The following is an 18,411-nucleotide window of genomic DNA, read 5'->3' as shown; positions in this document are numbered from 1 at the left end:
ATGAAGTAGAATTTCACTTTTCAAAGTCCTTTTAGCATTTAACAATTTGCAACGCAAAATATCTTTGTCACATCTTTAAAAGGTTAAAAGTGTGGATGACGTAAAAATGTGGGGTCTCACCTCAAAATTACGTAGAATTCAATTTTATCGATGTTTTGGTTCACAAGTTTGATTACCACAACTATTAAATCTTTTAATTTTAATTTAGTCATTCGTTTTTCATATCACTCAATAATGTGTTAATTGTAGAAAAATTGCAAAACGTGAAAGTGGTCTTACTCCGGGAACTTATATGTTTGTACTGAGTTATAATGAAAACGATGCCATGTTCCTTTGTTATTAACCGGAGAGGAGATTCAAGTTTTAAGCATCGTTTGAAAACGATACAAAAAAATATTAGCAAACTAAGTATGAGTTGAATAAATTAAAAATAATTATAAATTACTGAATTACAAGCGGGTAAATATACCTCAAAAATGTGCTATATCGTTGGAGATATTTCTTTTCTATTGGTCATAGGAGGAGACGAATATTGATGAAAGAAAAGGAGACGAGAAACCTTCACTGAACTTTTATTTGGTTCCACACTACCTATATATTAATTTTTGGAAAAGACTTTGCTGCTGAAGAATTCAACAGCAGGTCTATCCAAGTTTTGATTAAAAAAATCAAAACTTGAACAATTGTCCAATCGAAATTGAATGTAAGCAAGATCTGCTGCTAAATTTTCATCAGCTACGTTCAGTTCTTAATTTTCTTTCTTATTATTCTTTGGTCAATATTTTCTTCTTTTTGGTAGGTTCAAATCAATGAAGAGTTTTATTGTTAAAAAAAAAAAAAAAAAAAAAATCAAAGAAGAGCCTAAAAAACATTATAATAGCCCAGCCCACGATCAAACTAGGCCGCAATCTCACATGATGATCATTTAGGGCTTTTAGCTAGCAATTAGCCCAAACATGGGAAGGGACTTCTTTATGGTTTTTAAAACTGTAATGTTTCGGTCTAATGATACATTAAAAAACATTAAAAAATACAAGTTACATAACACAATATCATTCCTGTTGCGTTTTAGTTTTCTACACTTTTTTGCATTATTTACACATTTCTATTCTATATATTTTAAGCCGTCGTTTTTTGTTATTTAACTTTTACTGCTCCATTTCTTTAACTTAAATATTTATTTTTTTTGGTGATAATTTTTTCATAAATAATAGCGTTATTAGATTAAATTATTAGTTGCCAGAGAGAGAAGAGAGATTAATAGGAATTAAGCCCGAACTAGAGTGTTTGTTAAAAAAAAAAAGTGCATAAACAAATTTTTTTTCTGCCATTGTCGCAAAACGTAGTCTCAATTTTTATTTTTTTATTTTTTTTATTTCAAACAATAAATTTTGTTAGATTAGATATTACAATAACCACCGACTGAGTTTGAACCCCAGATCATCATGCAAAGACTCAACAACTTCCAACACTATTGTAGTAAAAACCACCTGCAATTTTCTTTCTTCTTTTATTTCTTTCTTGAGAAGAAAGAAAAGAGCAATTTTTGTTTTGTGAGGAGGTGTTATTCCATACAGCTGTAGGCCACCAGATAAATTACACCTCCAACAGGAAGTAAACAGCACACCATTCGAAAAAAAAAAAAAAAAAAGGAGAGAGAAAAGAGACTCCCACTGGCAAGGCTGAGCCCTTTACTGAAGAGTTGGGAACTTTCACAAATCGCCCTTCTCCCTCTCTCTGCATCACCACCGATCCTCTGCGCATCGTCTTCACTGTTTCTTCAAGCTCTTTCAAATCCCTAGGTCGACCGGGTAATCTCTCCTTACTGCGATCTCATTTACTTGAAAATTCTCTGAATTTAGGTTTAATTTTATGTGTTTTTCAAATTAGGGATACGTTCTACTTTTAGGGCTTTTCTCAATTTTTAATATTTGATGTTTGTATGCTGATTTCTGCTGGAAATTTAGGGTTTTTTCGCCTCCGACTTGCGTTTGTATCTGTGGGTAGTATGTGCTTACTCTGTTTTCATCCGATTTCGCTCGAATGTTGATGTGTTGCTGGATATTTACTATATTAATCATCAATCAATCTCCCTGGCTTTGTTTCAATTTCCTGTTCAGTTTGTTCGTCGGTGTTCGAGTTCAATTTTGTGTTTTTCCAATCGAATTTTGGTCCCTTAGGCACTTAAACCATAGTTGGGCCTTAAATCTGCGGGATGCTATTTCTTGTTAGTTATGAAGTTATATTGTAGATTGCCAAATTTTTATTAAAACCCAGTTTGTGATGTTGGCAAAGCGATGTATGAAATATGCTTTGGTTGCGCTAGATTTTGATTAGCATTGGTGCGACATGGTGACAGATATAAATATGCAGATGAACAAGAAACTAATCGGTTATAGACTAGCCATGTAGATCTTACTTGACTGAAGATTTCATAGGTTCTCGGAAGTCCAAATGGGTCGGCTAGATAAATTTGTGGTGCATATATTTGGGGCTGAGGTGGATGGTTAAATGTTCTTGTAAAGTAAATTAGTTGCTTCTTTGAAGATGGCTAATAAATGTCGGTAAATACTTTGCGGAGAGATGATAATCATTTTCCGAAGTTAGTGCTCTGGAATTTGAGTTTAAGTAGCGTTGTTATTTGCGTGTTATATTATTAAAGAAAATTCACCCAGCACATCAGAGTTCTTAAGAGACTTGCAACCACTTGGGACCCTTACTGATCCCTCTTTTATTTGGATATTCATTGCCTGATTTAATTTGCTACAGGAATATAGTAATTTGGTCTGTTCTATTTCTGCAGGACTTTGATAGTTCAAAGCATTGACAATGTCTTCGTCATATCTCCCAGCAACTACTGATTCGATTGCTCAGGCTGCAGAGGCCAAAACTCCATCTGAATCCATCTCTATTCTTTATCGCATTCTTGAAAACCCATCAGCATCTTCTGAAGCTATACGGATAAAGGAGCAGGCTATCACAAATATTTCGGATCTTCTTAGACAAGAAAATAGGGCGGAGGATCTCCGTAACCTTCTCACCCAGTTGAGGCCTTTCTTTAACTTGATTCCCAAGGCGAAAACTGCAAAAATTGTCCGCATTATTATTGATGCAGTAGCTAAGATACCAAACACGTCTGAACTTCAGATTTCCCTTTGCAAAGAAATGGTGCAGTGGACCCGTGCTGAGAAGCGAACTTTCCTTCGACAGCGAGTGGAGGCCAGGCTTGCATCTCTTTTGATGGAAAGCAAGGAATACTCGGAAGCACTAACTCTCCTATCAGACTTGATCAAGGAAGTGAGAAGGCTAGATGACAAGCTTCTCCTTGTGGACATAGATTTGTTGGAGAGTAAACTTCACTTTTCTTTGAGAAATCTCCCTAAAGCCAAGGCTTCGCTCACAGCGGCAAGAACAGCAGCCAATTCCATATATGTGCCTCCAGCTCAGCAGGGAACTATCGATTTGCAGAGTGGGATCCTTCACGCAGAAGAGAAGGACTACAAGACTGCTTACAGTTATTTCTTTGAAGCATTTGAAGCCTTCAATGCTCTTGAAGATCCTCGTGCTGTATTCAGCCTCAAGTACATGTTGCTGTGCAAAATCATGGTGAGCCAGGCTGATGATGTGGCAGGTATAATTTCATCAAAAGCAGGCCTGCAGTACGTGGGACCTGAGCTGGATGCTATGAAAGCGGTTGCTGATGCTCACTCGAAGCGTTCTTTGAAGCTTTTTGAGACTGCTCTTCGTGATTTCAAGGCCCAATTAGAGGAAGACCCTATTGTCCACAGGCACCTCTCCTCCCTGTATGACACACTGTTGGAACAGAATCTCTGCAGGTTGATCGAGCCTTTCTCAAGGGTGGAGATTGCTCACATTGCAGAACTGATTGAACTGCCAATCGATCATGTGGAAAAGAAACTGTCTCAAATGATCCTGGACAAGAAGTTTGCAGGGACTTTAGATCAAGGTGCTGGAAGCCTCATCATTTTCGATGATCCCAAAACAGATGCAATCTACCCAGCAACGTTGGAGACCATATCTAATATCGGCAAGGTCGTGGACAGCCTCTACGTGAGGTCTGCGAAGATAATGGCATGAGGTTTTACGGTCAAGGAGGCTGTTTCCTGCCCATCGCTTTATTTCTTTTCATTGCATTCGGAGTCGGTAATCCTTTATTTTCATGGTTTTAGACTAAATTGTACTTGTGAGTTGGGTAGGTTCTACCAGTCGGAGAATTTTCATTTTACACAAAAGGAGCTTGTATTGAGCCTTATCAGGTTGTTTGGCATTTACTTTTAGAGGTTAATTTTGTTGAGGAAATTTGCCATTTTACTGTGGTTTGTGTTGATTAATCCCCTTAAGCCCTAACCCCTTCCGGCTATATTTTTCCAGAGCTCTAATTCTTCATCTGAGCTCCTTTTTACAACAGCAATAGCTGATTCTTGCCTTTTTCAGGTATTGGATTACGTATTTTTGTGTTTGGGTCGCGTAATGTTTAGTACTGTTGTATGTGTTAATAAACGCAGAGGAAGTTTGGAATTGGAATAATTATTACTTCTCTGACTCTTCACCATTTCATTTGGAACCTCCATATTCCTTAAATGCCGAAAGTGTTTACCGCAATGGCGAAATGCAATCATGCCTATACATCTGTATTGGATTTGATTTCCACCGATCCTCCTCCCCTCTAAATGGTTGATCATATCTACTGACAAGAAAATTAGCAGGGAAAAAAGAAACAAAATGATCGAAACGCAGCGTCGCAAAGGGCAAAAAATCGTATAACGGCAGGGTAACTTAAAATCTACGGGGACGTCTTAACCGTCAACGAATAGAGAGAGAGAGAGAGAGAGAGAGAGAGAGAGAGAGAGAGGTGGACGCCTGTTCATTTTTCACGGAACCTGTCCAAGTCGAGTCTGGATTTCCGTAGAGACCAAAATCTGAAAATCGACGTTGAAGCCCCGATCCTCCTTCTCAGAACCCTCAGATCGTTGCCTTTCCGATTCCCAAATTCCCAATTGAATTACTAGATTTCTGCGCCGTGCAGTAAAATTAGTAATCAAGATGAGTGAGGTGTTCGAAGGCTACGAGCGTCAGTACTGCGAGCTCTCCGCAAACCTCTCGCGAAAATCGAACTCCGCCGCTCTTCTTTCCGACTATGGTACGATTCTATTACCCTGCCGATTTAATGACATGGGTTTGCGAGATTATCTCCCAATCTTCTTAATTATGTGTTTTTTTTTTAGTCAATTAGTAATTCAGGAACATTAATTCAGGGATTTCTTTTGGGGCTTTTATTGGGTTTTTTTTAGTTCAAGCGTTTGTTGGATTTCTTTGTGCAATTCAGGTCCCTTAATGCGTATTTGTACGATTTGGGTTCGTTCTGTTCGTTTTATGAAATGGGTTGTTTTGGGTCAATGTGAATTGCAGAGCAGAAGAAGCAGAAGTTTTCCGAGATTAAAGTTGGATTGGATGATGCCGAAGCTTTGGTAATATGCTGCACAAAAAACGCATATTTTCGCTTGTTTTTGCTTTTGCTGGAAAGCTTCTGGTTTTGTATACTTGTTTGTTTATGTGAACGAGTGATGTGATTTGTTTCCTCAGATTCGGAAAATGGACCTCGAAGCCAGAAGCTTGCAGCCAAGCGTGAAGGCGGTGCTTCTTGCCAAGCTAAGGGAATATAAATCTGATCTCAATAAGTTGAAAAGGGAAATCAAGAGAGTTGCATCGCCTGATGCCACTCAGGCTGCTCGCGATGAACTGCTGGAGGCAGGAATGGCTGGTACGCATGCGGTAAGTGTGGACTCTCTATGGATCATTCCACTTTCATTGTACCCTTCATTGATTGAGAAGTTTTTACCAAAGCATAGAATTTGGCTCGAAGATTTTTATGAGTTTATGCTTGGCAATCTGTAATCAAAATCCGAATTCCCAACTATCTAGGGTGCCCTTCTTGCATACTTTTCTCTTGATTTATGACAATGGTAACAACTAGGCCGTTTTCTTTTATTCTCAATGTACTATTTACAGGATACATATATTATATTTATCGTTTGTTGCTTTATCTTCGGTACATTACAATACATATTCTTGGTGGTTTATGGACAATGAAACAGGTTTCGTCTGATCAAAGAGAGAGAATGGCAATGTCTGTTGAGAGATTAAATGAATCAAGTGATAGAATCACACAGAGTAGAAGAACAATATTGGAAACTGAAGAGCTTGGTGTCTCCATTCTTCAAGATTTGCACCAACAGCGGGAAACTCTCCTGCATTCCCATCAAAAAGTATGTCAACTTTTTAATCATGTTTCTGCTTAACTTAAGGTTCGTTGTCACTTAGACTTCCTTTTGGCTTCCCCTGATGTCGAAATGGAGCTTCTCTTTACATGTCATTCACATATTTGAAAACCAGACTCATTCTATGAAGTGGAGCTCATAACTTCGGTGGCAGTGTGCCAAAAACCCAAGATATAATGTGGGCGTCTCGCCCTATATCATCCCAGGCCATAGTCCTTTCCGATATAGAATATGAACAAGGCAGCGGCACTAACGAATTGCTAATCTGTGTGTTTTTATTTCTTCCCCTTTTCTTTTGCAGCTTCATACCGTAGATGACGCCATTGACAAGAGTAAAAGAGTTTTAACTGCCATGTCAAGGAGGATGACGAAGCATAAATGGATCATAGGCTCAGTTATCGGAGCTCTTATCGTTGCAATCCTCTTTATTCTGTACTTTAAGCTTTCTCATTAACGGATACCTGATACGGATACCATCTGTGTGGTACAGGTAACTATATATCTCTATTCAAAAGGTTGTATCTATATATGCTTTGTTGCCCAGAGAGTTATGAATCGCATTCTTGTCATAATTCCCGTATTCTAAATCTGTCATTGGTCTGATTTCTGCGTACTTTAGTGAAATGTTTAGGGCTCAACTACTCGATTAATGAAGAAAAATCGTCATTCCGCTAATTTTCTCTTCAAAGTGATTCAATTTAGTCATAGTGATTAGAAATTTACAGCAAATTGGGGCATTGGATACGTGTGCGGGATGGTTCCAAGATGTTACGCCGTACAATTGTGGTGCTGCCTTTATCCCTACGGGGAAGTTGACGGCCCTTATGGGAGATTCGCCGGTACTCCGGCCGGAGCATGATTGTGTCAAGAACAAGTATGATCATGTACTTGTCAACTCATCACCCCAAAGAAAACACCTGGATTCGTTTCGAACTTGATATTACCAGTTCTGCACGCATGGCGATCACCTACTTCTCCATTCACCAGCGGAATGAACGTACGGAGTTGTTTTAATTATGTTTAGAGGTGCTTAATCTGGGCTATTTGAATATTAAAAAACGATCTTGATTTTCGTTTAGGTACGTAGTTGCATACTTCCACGGTCAACTCACATAATTTTTTCTTTCCCGATTTACATAATTATGTGTTTATAATTAGGATCAGTCATATTATAAATCACTCTACCAAAATCATCTATGGTAAAAATCAATTATAATTAGGGTAAATTATAACAATGGTCTATTAACCTTAATTTAATCGGAGCAATGGTCCCTCAACTAAAAATTCATTATCATTGGTCCCTCAACTTCAACCTAATTGGAGAAATGATCCCTCAACTGTAACCTAATTGTAGCAATGGTTCTTCCAACATAACTCATTTTGACAAAATTCTGACGAAGTTGACGAAAATAATCATAGTTACACGTTTTAATAAGTTGAGATACCCCAATTGTAGCACTGGTCATTCCAAAATAATTTATTTTAACAAAATAATAACGAAGTTAATGAAAATGATCATAGTTACACATTTAATCTACCGAATATTACTTAATTTATAATCACGAAGATCTGTCAATTGATCGTGAGTAGGAATAGTAGCAAAGTAGTGTTCCGGGCGCAAACGTAGTCCTGTTTCATGCAGGGACCCAAGTCTTGTGGACCAACCAGCACCACGGATTCATTCAGAATCACAACCCAAACCTTCCTTCCTTTTCTTGTCCCACCTTCTAACTTCTAAGCTCCGCCTACCACCCACCGAACCGGACCAACCCAGAGAGACCCAAACGTAATTGCAATTTTGCACCCATTTTTATTTTCAATTAATTCACAGCTTAACACAAGCATCCATGGATTCACTCTCATCGGTAAAAGTGTCGCCCTCCGTAGTCACCAACCCTCTCTCTCCGCGGCGCTGCCGGATGCCTCTTTCTTCTTCTTCGCTCGGCAGCTTACACAATCGAAGTCTCTGCCGATTATCCTCCTCCTCCTCCTCCTCTGTATTCGGTGTACCGTGCCCTCCCTATTCTAGAAGGAGGCTCGTGTGCCGGTCCGGCGGTGGCGGTGGAGCTGCGCAGGAGGAGGAGGACGACGGCGATGACGACGGAAGTAAGCAGGTGGAGAGAGCGCTTCACCTCGATGGTAATATCCCCTCTTCCTCCGACGAGTTCGTGAAACGCGTGTCGTCTCGTGCTTACGACATGCGCCGCCACCTCCATCAGACCTTCGATTCCGGCAGCTACGATGGTACGAATTCAGTTCAAAGCTGCTCCTGCTTTTATTAAGTCGTTTGAGAATAGAGATTTTTGCGAGTATCTGTTCTTTTAACGAGTGATTAATAAATTAATTAACAATTAATGGCAATTTATTTTATTTTTTGTCATTTCCTTTGAAATTCATGATTCAATTTGCTTGAATTAATGTTAAATATGTAGAAACTTTACTGGATTCACACATGACATGAGCTATACTTTCTTATTTCCTAATGTATTCACATGTGCAGTGGCTTTTAGCTCGGTTTTAAGAGCATTCGCACATGTACCCGAGGTCTCGTGTTCAATTCCTGTTTGTGTGGTTTAGTATAGATTATCCTATCGTTTGTCAACTATTGAGTACACGTGCAAATGAAAGAGTTGCAAAAACTCACGTGCATGGTTGGCTTTGGGATAATATCGTAGTGCATAATTGGTTTAAGATACTGGCACTGTAGCACCCCGAGTGTTATGGTGCAATTTTCTCACCATCACATTAATTGCCTGTCGGATGAATGTGATTTAATCTCTCCGTACACAAATCTTGGTTCAGTATTGGAGGCCAACCCCTGGAGAGGAAGTTCCAAGCCTGTGTATGTATTAACGCAAAGGGAAAACCAGTTGTGCACCATGAAAACCCGAAGAAATCGCAGGTCTCCTTCCTCAGCTCTCTCTCCTGTGTGTGTCTGTGTTCCTTTTCTCTTCAGTAGGCTTTAATTCTTGTTACTTGTGGCTTCAATAAGTCACTCGGTGTGGTGAAATGTTCATGGGGTATATGTGACAGTGAAGTTGAAACGGAGCTTGGGAAATTGTTTTCGAAAGGAGGGAAGTGGAACCAAGCGAAACAGCCTAGGAACGAGACAAAGTTCCAGATGCTTGTGGAGGATATTAGGGATGGAGTGCTTGTAAGTATTTGTCTCTCTTCTTCTTGCCAATTGAGTTAATTAATGCCTTGAGTTGTTGGTGTCAGCGTGAAGTTCTCATTTCGTAGGGATTCATAAATCTCGTCTTACTGTATCTACGGTTGCATATGTTTCGCAAATTCCAATGGCGTTTGTAGGTTTTCGAGGATGAGAACGAAGCTGTAAGGTACTGTGACTTGTTGCAAGGAGGAGGTAAAGGTTGTGAAGGTGTTGCAGAAATAGAGGCCTCATCGGTAAGAAATATAGAGCCGTCTTTAAATTTGGCTTCTTTAGCATCGCAAAATTGTAATTCAACGACGATGGATGCACTTTTTACTGAAGTGTAACAACAATTGTATGGTGTTATAAATTAGGTATTCGACGTCTGCCAGAAAATGCGAGCTTTTGCAGTTCTATTCCGTCGCGGAATAAGCCCTCCTCTGCCTCAAAGCCTGGAGCTCAACCTTCGGGCTCGAAGGCGCTCGCTTGAAGACGAGCAAAACGCGTAAAGAGTATTCGATTCCTTCTTGAAACTGTATATTTGTAAAAGAAATCATTCTTGTCGTCTCGGTAGCGTGTCACATATTGAATTCTTGTATGTGCCGGTCATATGTAACTTGGATGTCATAATATGCATGTGTAACATGTGGATACAATGATTTTTTCTAATTTTGATGGCGGCTGCCGTAAGGTCCAAATTCAAAATTGAGATGCATTTGCCTAAGAAAATTCCCATGTGCAAACAAGTCTCCCCAAGTTCCAAAAGTTTTGGATGTGAACGCGATTGTTACGCTATCATATAGCGAATTCACACATAAATTAATTTTTTTAAACTATACCCGCTTCATGATATAAACTATGCCGCTGTCAAATTATGGCATCTATTAATTTGGCGGCGATATTTATTGAATGAAATGAATACAATCCCAAATTGGCAAATGACACACCCGGACCGAAGAGTGCTGGCCGTCACACCAAGGTGACGTAGCCATGTGCACGTGCGGAAGCCAATAAAGTAATAATATAAAAGTACGAATAATTAAAAACTAGCATACAAAGTACTAAACAAGTGCTAGCGTAAGTGAAAGACAATTTCAGAGCAGGTCTACAGCAGTCCAAAAGAAAGTTGCGACATAAGTACACCCAAAGGCGACCCTACGCTGGTGAGTATCTGTCAGAAAAGCCGGGAGAATCCTCTGGGAAAACCACCGAAACTGCTAATCAACTAGAACCTGGAGGGGCGCAAAACAAAAGCGTGAGTGGGCAAAAACAAAGTTCTTTGAAAACCATTTAGCAAAATATAATCTAACCCCTCGCCGTAAAACCTGTATACTTCCCAGAAAATAACATATATACGTATGTATAGATATGCCAACCATGCTCAAGGGTATGCCAATCATGCTCAAGATATGCCATGTCGAAACCTCATAATGAAATGTATGTGCTCAGGTATGAATCATATCAATAACATAACATCTGGCAACCGGAGTCACCTAACGTGACCTGTACGGCTGCATATAGAGCTCCAATCTCAAACTCAATAACTGAACCTGCCCACGAGTCGGAACCACCTAAGTGGTCTGAACGACAGGCCTGGGTGTAACATATATATACGCTCTAGTGCTACGATCACGTGAAGGCTGTGCGAATAATCGCGGGTCACCTACGTGTCGGAACCACCTAATGTGGTCTGTACGACAGGACTGTGCACCTAACTTGGATCCAAGCTGAGCGTGTGGTGCGGGAGGTGAACATCACGTGAAGGACTGTGCCCTACTCTGGGCGGGAGCACTAACACCGGGGGTGCAGGTTATGAGCTCTCTAAGCATCTCAAACTACTGCTGAATGTAAATATGAATACCACTTACCTGGCACTTACCTGTGCGTCCACAGCACCCAATATGCATACGAATATATATATATATAAATGTATGCCACTACTAATGTATGATGATGCATAGACGATAATAATAAAGTGCATGGCATAACATAAATAACCCTTTTTAAACAATTTCTGGGAATATAAATGTATATAGGTATATACGGAAAACAAAAGCCCACTCACTGGTATGTGGAAGGGTCGTAGCCCCCCTGCCTCGCGTGTGCACGTTCGTCCTCGGGGTACGTGTCACCTATATGCGAAATAGCTATAAAAACGTTAACTTTAAAGCACATAACCAACTTCTCGTAATAACTTCTCATACATTGCTCAAAATGGACAAATGAATATACCAACGTGCTCTACACAACCTCAGGATCACAACCATATTTTTAAAATAATTTTTGGACCTCTCACGCGCCCCCACGCGCCAAAATAGGCACGGACCTACGCGCCCCCACGCGCGGCCACGTGCCATGCACACTGACGGTGTCAATTGACGCCGTCAGGAATATTCCGTTAAAATTCCGGAATATTCCGTTAAACTTAACCGGATACCGTTACTGCCGTTAGGAATATTCCGTTAAACTTAACGGAATATTCCTGTTTCTTCTCCGGCCTACCCTCGCCGGACTCCGGTCACCGGAAAACTGGGAAAACCTGCAACTTGGGTTTTCTCGCTCATTTCTCAACCGTTTTTCAAGATTTTAACACCCAAATGAAGCCCTAAACTAGTAGAACACGTCCCAACAAGTTTTAAGGGTTAAAACTTACGCGATCTTACCTGAGCAAACAACCAAAACCGGCCAACTTCGAGCAGGACGATCCCGACGTCCAAATTCGTCCAATGAAGCACTCCGAGGCTCCTTGGGACCTCACTAAGACACCTATGAGCTTCAAAAACCCAAAAACATACTAGATTAATCTTGCATGAATAGTACCCAAGTCGGACCACTTCGAATCGACGTGAAAACGAAGGATTTCTCACCTGAAAATGGTATGGCTGTGCTCGCCTCGACCTCACGAGTTCAATGGTGTCCTTGGTTTCCTCGATCTGTGATGGTTTGGGTGAGTTTGGTGTTTGTCCGTACGTTTACAGTGGAAATGGGAGCTCGGGGGAGAGAGAGACAGACAGGGAAAAGAGACAGAGAGAGACAGGAAGTGTGAATGTGTGTGTGTGTGGCCCAGCACATGCCACAACACACAAAACAACCAATAATGTCAAAGAACGAACTAGGAGTAATTTAGTCATTTCACACGTGCGTTTCGATATTTCCGGGACGGGATGTCACAGCAAATATTAGCATTAACATCCTTGAGTAATGCTTAACTATTTCAAGATTAGCAGGAATTCGTTCTCAAAATTTTTCGTGTTTTATTCACAAATCTTTGTGCTTATAATCAGAATCAGAATATTATAAATTACTCTTTAAAAATCATTTTTATAAAAACGAATTAAAACAAGGCCGTTAAGTCAATCACCTGTTACAAATAGAAAGACATATCGTAATGTTTTTTTATCATTTTCTTCCATTTGTTCTTATACAATTCGATGACTAAACGATCTTAATTTTAATTCATTTTTTACAAACATAATATTTATAGAATGATTTATAATATAAATTGTTCGGATCATAAACACAAACATCTATGTACCATAAACGAACAGTTTTGGGTATTATTCAAAGTGATTCAACTGGGGGCACACCAACGCAACTCCAAAAGCTACGACAAAGCGAGAAAGGAATGCGATTCCGTTGAAAAGTACGCCATAAAGCCAAAGTCACTTTGTCTTTTTTATCTTCTTTACTTGCTTGTTTAGATCTCAATAAATAGAAAGGATGACACAAAAACACATTAGCGCACAAGTTGCACCATATTGTCAAAGCAACAGCGTTCACATTGGTGGACCAAACTCCGATCACTGATGAGCTCCGACGCTTCCGACTCGTCCGGCGGAGGTAGTGCTTCGACGGCCGACAAGGACAAGCGGAAGGAGAAGGAGAAGGCCCGAGCCAGCACCTCCCTGATGCTCTGGCACGCCCACAACAACGACGGCGTCGCCGTCCGCAAGCTCCTCGAGGAGGATAGCTCTCTCGTCCACGCCCACGACTACGACAACCGCACTCCGCTCCACGCCGCCTCGCTCCACGGCTGGATCGACGTCGCCAACTGCCTTATTGAGTATGGCGCCGATGTCAACGCCCAAGATCGCTGGAAGAACACCGTACTTGTTCCCAATCTTCTGTTAGTTGTTTAATTACTTAAATAAGTAATTAAACGCAATGCTTTTTGTGTGTAATTACGATTATATGTGTAAATCGGGTCTTAATTATGTTAATCTTGACGGCAGCCTCTGGCTGATGCAGAAGGAGCTAAGAAGCAGACGATGATTGAGCTACTGAAATCGAACGGTGGCTTGTCTTATGTAAGTCCAAATTCCATAGCCATAATTTATTTCATGGAGTGAAGTTCTTTCGATTTTGTTTGGTTTGATTGCCTCTGATGCTCTTATTTCGAGTGTTTCTGGTACTGCAGGGCCACAACGGGAGCCATTTCGAACCGAAGCCCGTGCCACCCCCTCTTCCCAGCAAGCGTGATTGGGAGATTGAACCGTCCGAGCTCGACTTCACCAACTCACTTACCATTGGGAAGGTCTGAATTTCTTATCATTTACGAGTTTTAGTGGCCAACTTGCAATGAAATCTTGTTGCTTTGCACTGCACTGCTATGAATTTCTGGTTTCGTTTTCGGTTTTGCTTTGCACTGCTATGTAAATCTTGTTGCTTGGATTTTCACATCTGTGGTTTTTAAGATTTTCCGTTGTTTTAATTAGTTCATAATGTTACATCGAGTCGTTATGCTGTATATTTAGCCCCAACCCACTATAATCTGTAGTTACTGCTCAATATTCGCAGGCTTCGAATAGTAGGTTCCTTTGAGCTAAGATTTCCCCCAAGGTTGAACTCTATTTTCGCGAATGTGGTTACTTGCTCTTTTATGCAGATGATCTTTAGGATTTATCTTTTGTTTTTCAAGTTGAAGTAGTTGTGGTCTGCTCATGGTTTTGTTGTCACCACGCTAGATCTTTCTGTATTTCTATAATCATTTGCATTCCGCAAGATAGGCCTCACCTTGGAGGGTGTTGCTTTCAGGGATCGTTTGGTGAGATTTTAAAAGCGCATTGGCGTGGAACCCAAGTAGCTGTCAAGCGAATTCGTTCATCTCTTTCTGGTGATAGAATGGTGATGTAAGTTCCATCTAAATTTTTATTTGCGAGAGAAAAAAATATTTGCAACTTAGTTGCTGTGGAACAATTTATGCATATATCAAGTTTTTCAGGAGCCTGGGAGGTGACCTTAATGCTATGCTTAATATTGAAATCACAATCAGCATATTTTCTTTACCCACAGTTCCGTTATATTAAAAGGTTGTAGATTTCTGACTTGCTCATTGCTTTCCTGATACAGCCAAGACTTCCGGCATGAGGTTGATTTGCTAGTGAAGTTTCATCACCCTAATATAGTCCAATTTCTTGGAGCTGTCACTGAGAAGAAGCCCCTTATGTTAATAACGGAGTATTTAAGAGGGGTATACTTCTCCATATTTGAATTATGTTTGGAATTTTTATTCTCTCCGCAGGATTCTTGACAGTAGTTTTTAAGATGTGTCGTGCAAAGACGCTGCTTCTTACTTAATGTGTTGTGTTATGGTTTAGGGTGATCTTCATCAGTACCTCAAGGAAAAGGGTGCACTTAGTCCTACAACAGCAATTAACTTTGCTTTGGATATTGCCAGGTACTTCAATAAAACTTCAATCAACTTATTGCCTTAGTTTAAGCAACCCTTTTGGAGGTGAAAGAGGTTCCTAATGTTCCTAAATTTCAACATGGCCAGAGGCATGGCGTATCTTCACAACGAGCCAAATGTTATAGTTCACCGAGACCTAAAACCAAGGTAAGTTGATTTTATATGCTAGAATGTCTTTAACTAATACAATGCCCTAGATGATGCATCTGCACATGATGAAAGAAACTCTGGATTTGTACAATTTTACGAGTTTCCATTTCTATTTCTTTAGTCTGTTTCCATCACCGGGAAAATGTGCCTTGCTCGCAATGTTTCCTATTTGTGCTTCTGAATTTTGTTTGTTTATTTCAGGAATGTTCTCTTAGTCAATTCCAATGCCGACCATTTAAAAATCGCAGATTTTGGATTAAGCAAGCTTGTCAAGGTTCAGGATTCTCACGATGTATACAAAATGACTGGCGAAACTGGAACTTGTGAGTGTCTTCTGAAATGTTTAACATTGAGTCGAAGCTACTACTGAATAAAATTAATTATTGTCATAAAACTTGTTCTTTGTGTTTTGCATCGGAACAAACAAAAGACCGCTATATGGCTCCCGAAGTTTTTAAGCACCAGAGATATGATAGGAAGGTTGACGTGTTCTCTTTCGCAATGATACTGTACGAGGTAATGTTGGTTTCTGCTAGATATCAAATTCAGATTCACCCTTGAAGGAAAAGATGTCAAATTGTTCAATTCCAGTCCTGATTTATAACACTCTGAACGGATGCAGATGCTTGAAGGGAAACAACCACTTTCGGATTACGAGGCTTATGAAGCAGCCAAATATGTGGCGAAAGGACACAGGCCTTCGTTTCATGGAAAAGGGCACACCCCTGAACTGAAGGAGTAAGTCAGTTCTGTAATTTTTCCGTCAACCAAAATGTTCCCTTCATTCGTGCTCTTCCACTTGCATTGCTAATAAATTAAAAAGGTTTTTTTGGTCAAAATGGTCTTGAAATTGTTATAACTCTTCACTCTGGTCATTGAGATTTAAAATCCATGTAAGTTGTCCTGATATTATTTACCATCAATCATTTTGGTCATTTCTGAAAAATCTTCATTAGATTGGAAAAACTACCAGTTCAAGGAGAAGGGTTGATTTGACAAAAATATCCTCAATTAATGGAGATTTATTGTGGAAGGACCAAAATGATTGACGATGAACAAATCTCAATGACCAATTCTATTGATTTTAAATCTCACATACCAAAATGAGGTGTTTTGCCAATCTGAAGGACCATTTTAGCTAAAAAGCCAATCCAAAACCATGTCCATACGTTCAACAGGAGTGAGTGGCGTTCGGTTGCTTATTTCTTTCCGTCGATTGTTTTACAGGTTAATAGAGCAGTGTTGGTCTGCTGACGTGAACCAAAGGCCTTCTTTCTTGGAGATTATCAAAAAGCTTGAGAAGGTAAAGGAAAAAGTTGTACAAGCCGAACATCACTGGCACATATTTAATGCATAAATTTGAAAGCTTGCGCGAGTGTTCGTTGTGACTAGCGTTCTACTATTCTGTTTCAGATTCAATAGAAAATTCTCATGTTGTAAGCTATTTTACAAAATAAGCAGTAAACGACGGGACTATAGAACTCCTCTCCCGAAACATTTTATATAACCTTCTTCTTCTCGAAAAATGTCTTCAGGTGCCACACTTGCAAACCCGCGACTGATAAGCAAACAATAAGCGAAAGAAGGCTCAGCCAGGCCATTTTCGAGTTTGTCGCTCTGTTAAGATCCTGCATCTCTCCTTCCCTGAAACACGCATTGAGCAGACAACATATAAATGAACAAACGATTGACATCTGTTCCAAACGAAAATACTCATCGAACAAAGAACAGTTGCTTACCTTTCGCGGAGATAGAACATCTCCTCGTGAATGGAAGTAACCGTATCAAACAACTTTCTAAGCTCCAATTCCATGACCTGGTACATAAGAAGATAGACAAAACATTTGTCTCAATATATTCACAACTGAAAACATTTGCATTACCCTAACCAATATAAGAACCTTCGGCGAAGACAATGTAGCCTGCGTGAATTCTTCCGATACATCTATCAATGTTACATTGTCGGATCTTGCGTGCACACAAGACTCCACACTATCGATGGCCTCGACAGATGACAAGAAAACATTTCTTATCCAAGAAATACATACGAAAATTGGTGTTGATTCGTAATTCGCAAGTTATCAAGCATTTGCGTAAGGCATGGATCAATTGGAATTGTTTCGAAGCTCCCTAGTTATCAACATCCAACGAAACCAAATCTACGAGCACTAAGATAGTTTTGCTATAAATAATTTGCTACAAGAATTCAGTTTTAGTTAGAAATTAAACAAAATTACTACAAAGTTAACGGTATTGAAGCTGAATTTCTTAGCAATATCGTAATAAAAAACAAGCTAAATTTAGCTGAAAATATAAAGGGTAGGAAAATACTTACGTCAACGGTGCCTTTCTTGGCGACATTGGACCAGTCTTTGGCGGCGACGCCGGTTTTCCAATCGAATTCGATGGTCAACGTCGTCTCGGGCTTGAAAACCGGCGCCCAGAAGCACGCCATGTAATCTCCCGCCTCCGCCGCCACAAACGCAAACTGCCCCGATTCCACCAGCTCCGAAAAGTGATAGCTATTTCCGTAGTGCGACGTCACCTATACATATATATACAAATACAATTAAATCCAATAATTATATCGATGAATAAATAAAAAGACTTCAAATTCAACTTTTGGGTAGAAAAATTTGGAGAAATTAAGCGTACCCGGACGGTCAATTTGTGAGAATTGGGCATGGGCTGGCCTTCGTTGGGGTTGACGACGCTGTATTTTCCGACGGTCATGGCGCTGGATTTTATATCTTCCACGATACATTTCGTGTGACCCGATTGCAGCTCGAACCGCAGACATTCGGATGTAGACAATAAAAACCCTGCGATCACGGTAGCAAGTAGAAGACGCAATCCGACCATTGCTGTGACTGAGTGACGACTCGCGTGGGAAAAAAAACGCTGCGACTCGGATGACTCGGAGAGAAATCGAGAGGAAAGGGGTTTTTTCTTCGTTCTCTTCGGAAGTGAGTCGGACTCGGAAAATCTGGAATCTTTGGTTTGTGTTGATTTTTACAGCTTGGGCTCTTTAGGCCTGCTTAGATTTAGGCCAGGCCATGTCAGCTTTTTAGACACGTATTTGTTCATCATTCGTTGAAGCACGTAACTGAAAAGGTTGCTGT

At 40.1% G+C, this 18,411-nt stretch overlaps 5 protein-coding genes across 5 annotated transcripts; 4 read left to right on the top strand and 1 right to left on the bottom strand.

Annotated features, from left to right (window-relative positions):
- The first annotated feature begins 1,639 nt into the window (after positions 1-1,639).
- Positions 1,640-4,400, top strand: LOC137736852 (26S proteasome non-ATPase regulatory subunit 11 homolog). The gene is made up of 2 exons (XM_068476150.1): positions 1,640-1,811; positions 2,804-4,400. Exon 2 carries the CDS (start codon positions 2,830-2,832, stop codon positions 4,096-4,098), a length of 1,269 nt encoding a protein of 422 aa, XP_068332251.1. The 5' UTR covers positions 1,640-1,811; positions 2,804-2,829; the 3' UTR covers positions 4,099-4,400.
- A 444-nt stretch (positions 4,401-4,844) lies between these two features.
- On the top strand, positions 4,845-6,871 carry LOC137736853 (vesicle transport v-SNARE 12). Its single transcript, XM_068476151.1, has 5 exons — positions 4,845-5,161; positions 5,431-5,489; positions 5,605-5,793; positions 6,117-6,287; positions 6,601-6,871. The coding sequence occupies exons 1-5, from the start codon at positions 5,065-5,067 to the stop codon at positions 6,751-6,753; spliced, it is 669 nt and encodes a 222-aa protein (XP_068332252.1). The 5' UTR covers positions 4,845-5,064; the 3' UTR covers positions 6,754-6,871.
- A 1,135-nt stretch (positions 6,872-8,006) lies between these two features.
- LOC137738062 (uncharacterized) lies at positions 8,007-10,131 on the top strand. The gene is made up of 5 exons (XM_068477664.1): positions 8,007-8,543; positions 9,102-9,201; positions 9,333-9,453; positions 9,609-9,704; positions 9,825-10,131. Exons 1-5 carry the CDS (start codon positions 8,147-8,149, stop codon positions 9,957-9,959), a joined length of 849 nt encoding a protein of 282 aa, XP_068333765.1. The 5' UTR covers positions 8,007-8,146; the 3' UTR covers positions 9,960-10,131.
- Positions 10,132-13,166: 3,035 nt separating this feature from the next.
- Positions 13,167-16,773, top strand: LOC137737045 (serine/threonine-protein kinase VIK-like). The gene is made up of 11 exons (XM_068476396.1): positions 13,167-13,556; positions 13,683-13,757; positions 13,868-13,984; positions 14,485-14,579; positions 14,800-14,920; positions 15,048-15,127; positions 15,227-15,286; positions 15,491-15,612; positions 15,720-15,805; positions 15,912-16,027; positions 16,517-16,773. The coding sequence occupies exons 1-11, from the start codon at positions 13,257-13,259 to the stop codon at positions 16,644-16,646; spliced, it is 1,302 nt and encodes a 433-aa protein (XP_068332497.1). The 5' UTR covers positions 13,167-13,256; the 3' UTR covers positions 16,647-16,773.
- Positions 16,648-18,347, bottom strand: LOC137737047 (transmembrane emp24 domain-containing protein p24delta9-like). The gene is given in 5 exon segments (XM_068476397.1): positions 16,648-16,933; positions 17,029-17,105; positions 17,625-17,834; positions 17,945-18,301; positions 18,303-18,347. Coding segments are annotated over 5 exon segments (834 nt in total). The 3' UTR covers positions 16,648-16,788.
- Between the last annotated feature and the right edge of the window lie 64 nt (positions 18,348-18,411).

The sequence above is a fragment of the Pyrus communis genome, chromosome 6 (genome assembly GCF_963583255.1).
Source record: "Pyrus communis chromosome 6, drPyrComm1.1, whole genome shotgun sequence".
NCBI lineage: Eukaryota > Viridiplantae > Streptophyta > Magnoliopsida > Rosales > Rosaceae > Pyrus > Pyrus communis.
This window is presented reverse-complemented; position numbering and strand designations above follow the sequence as displayed.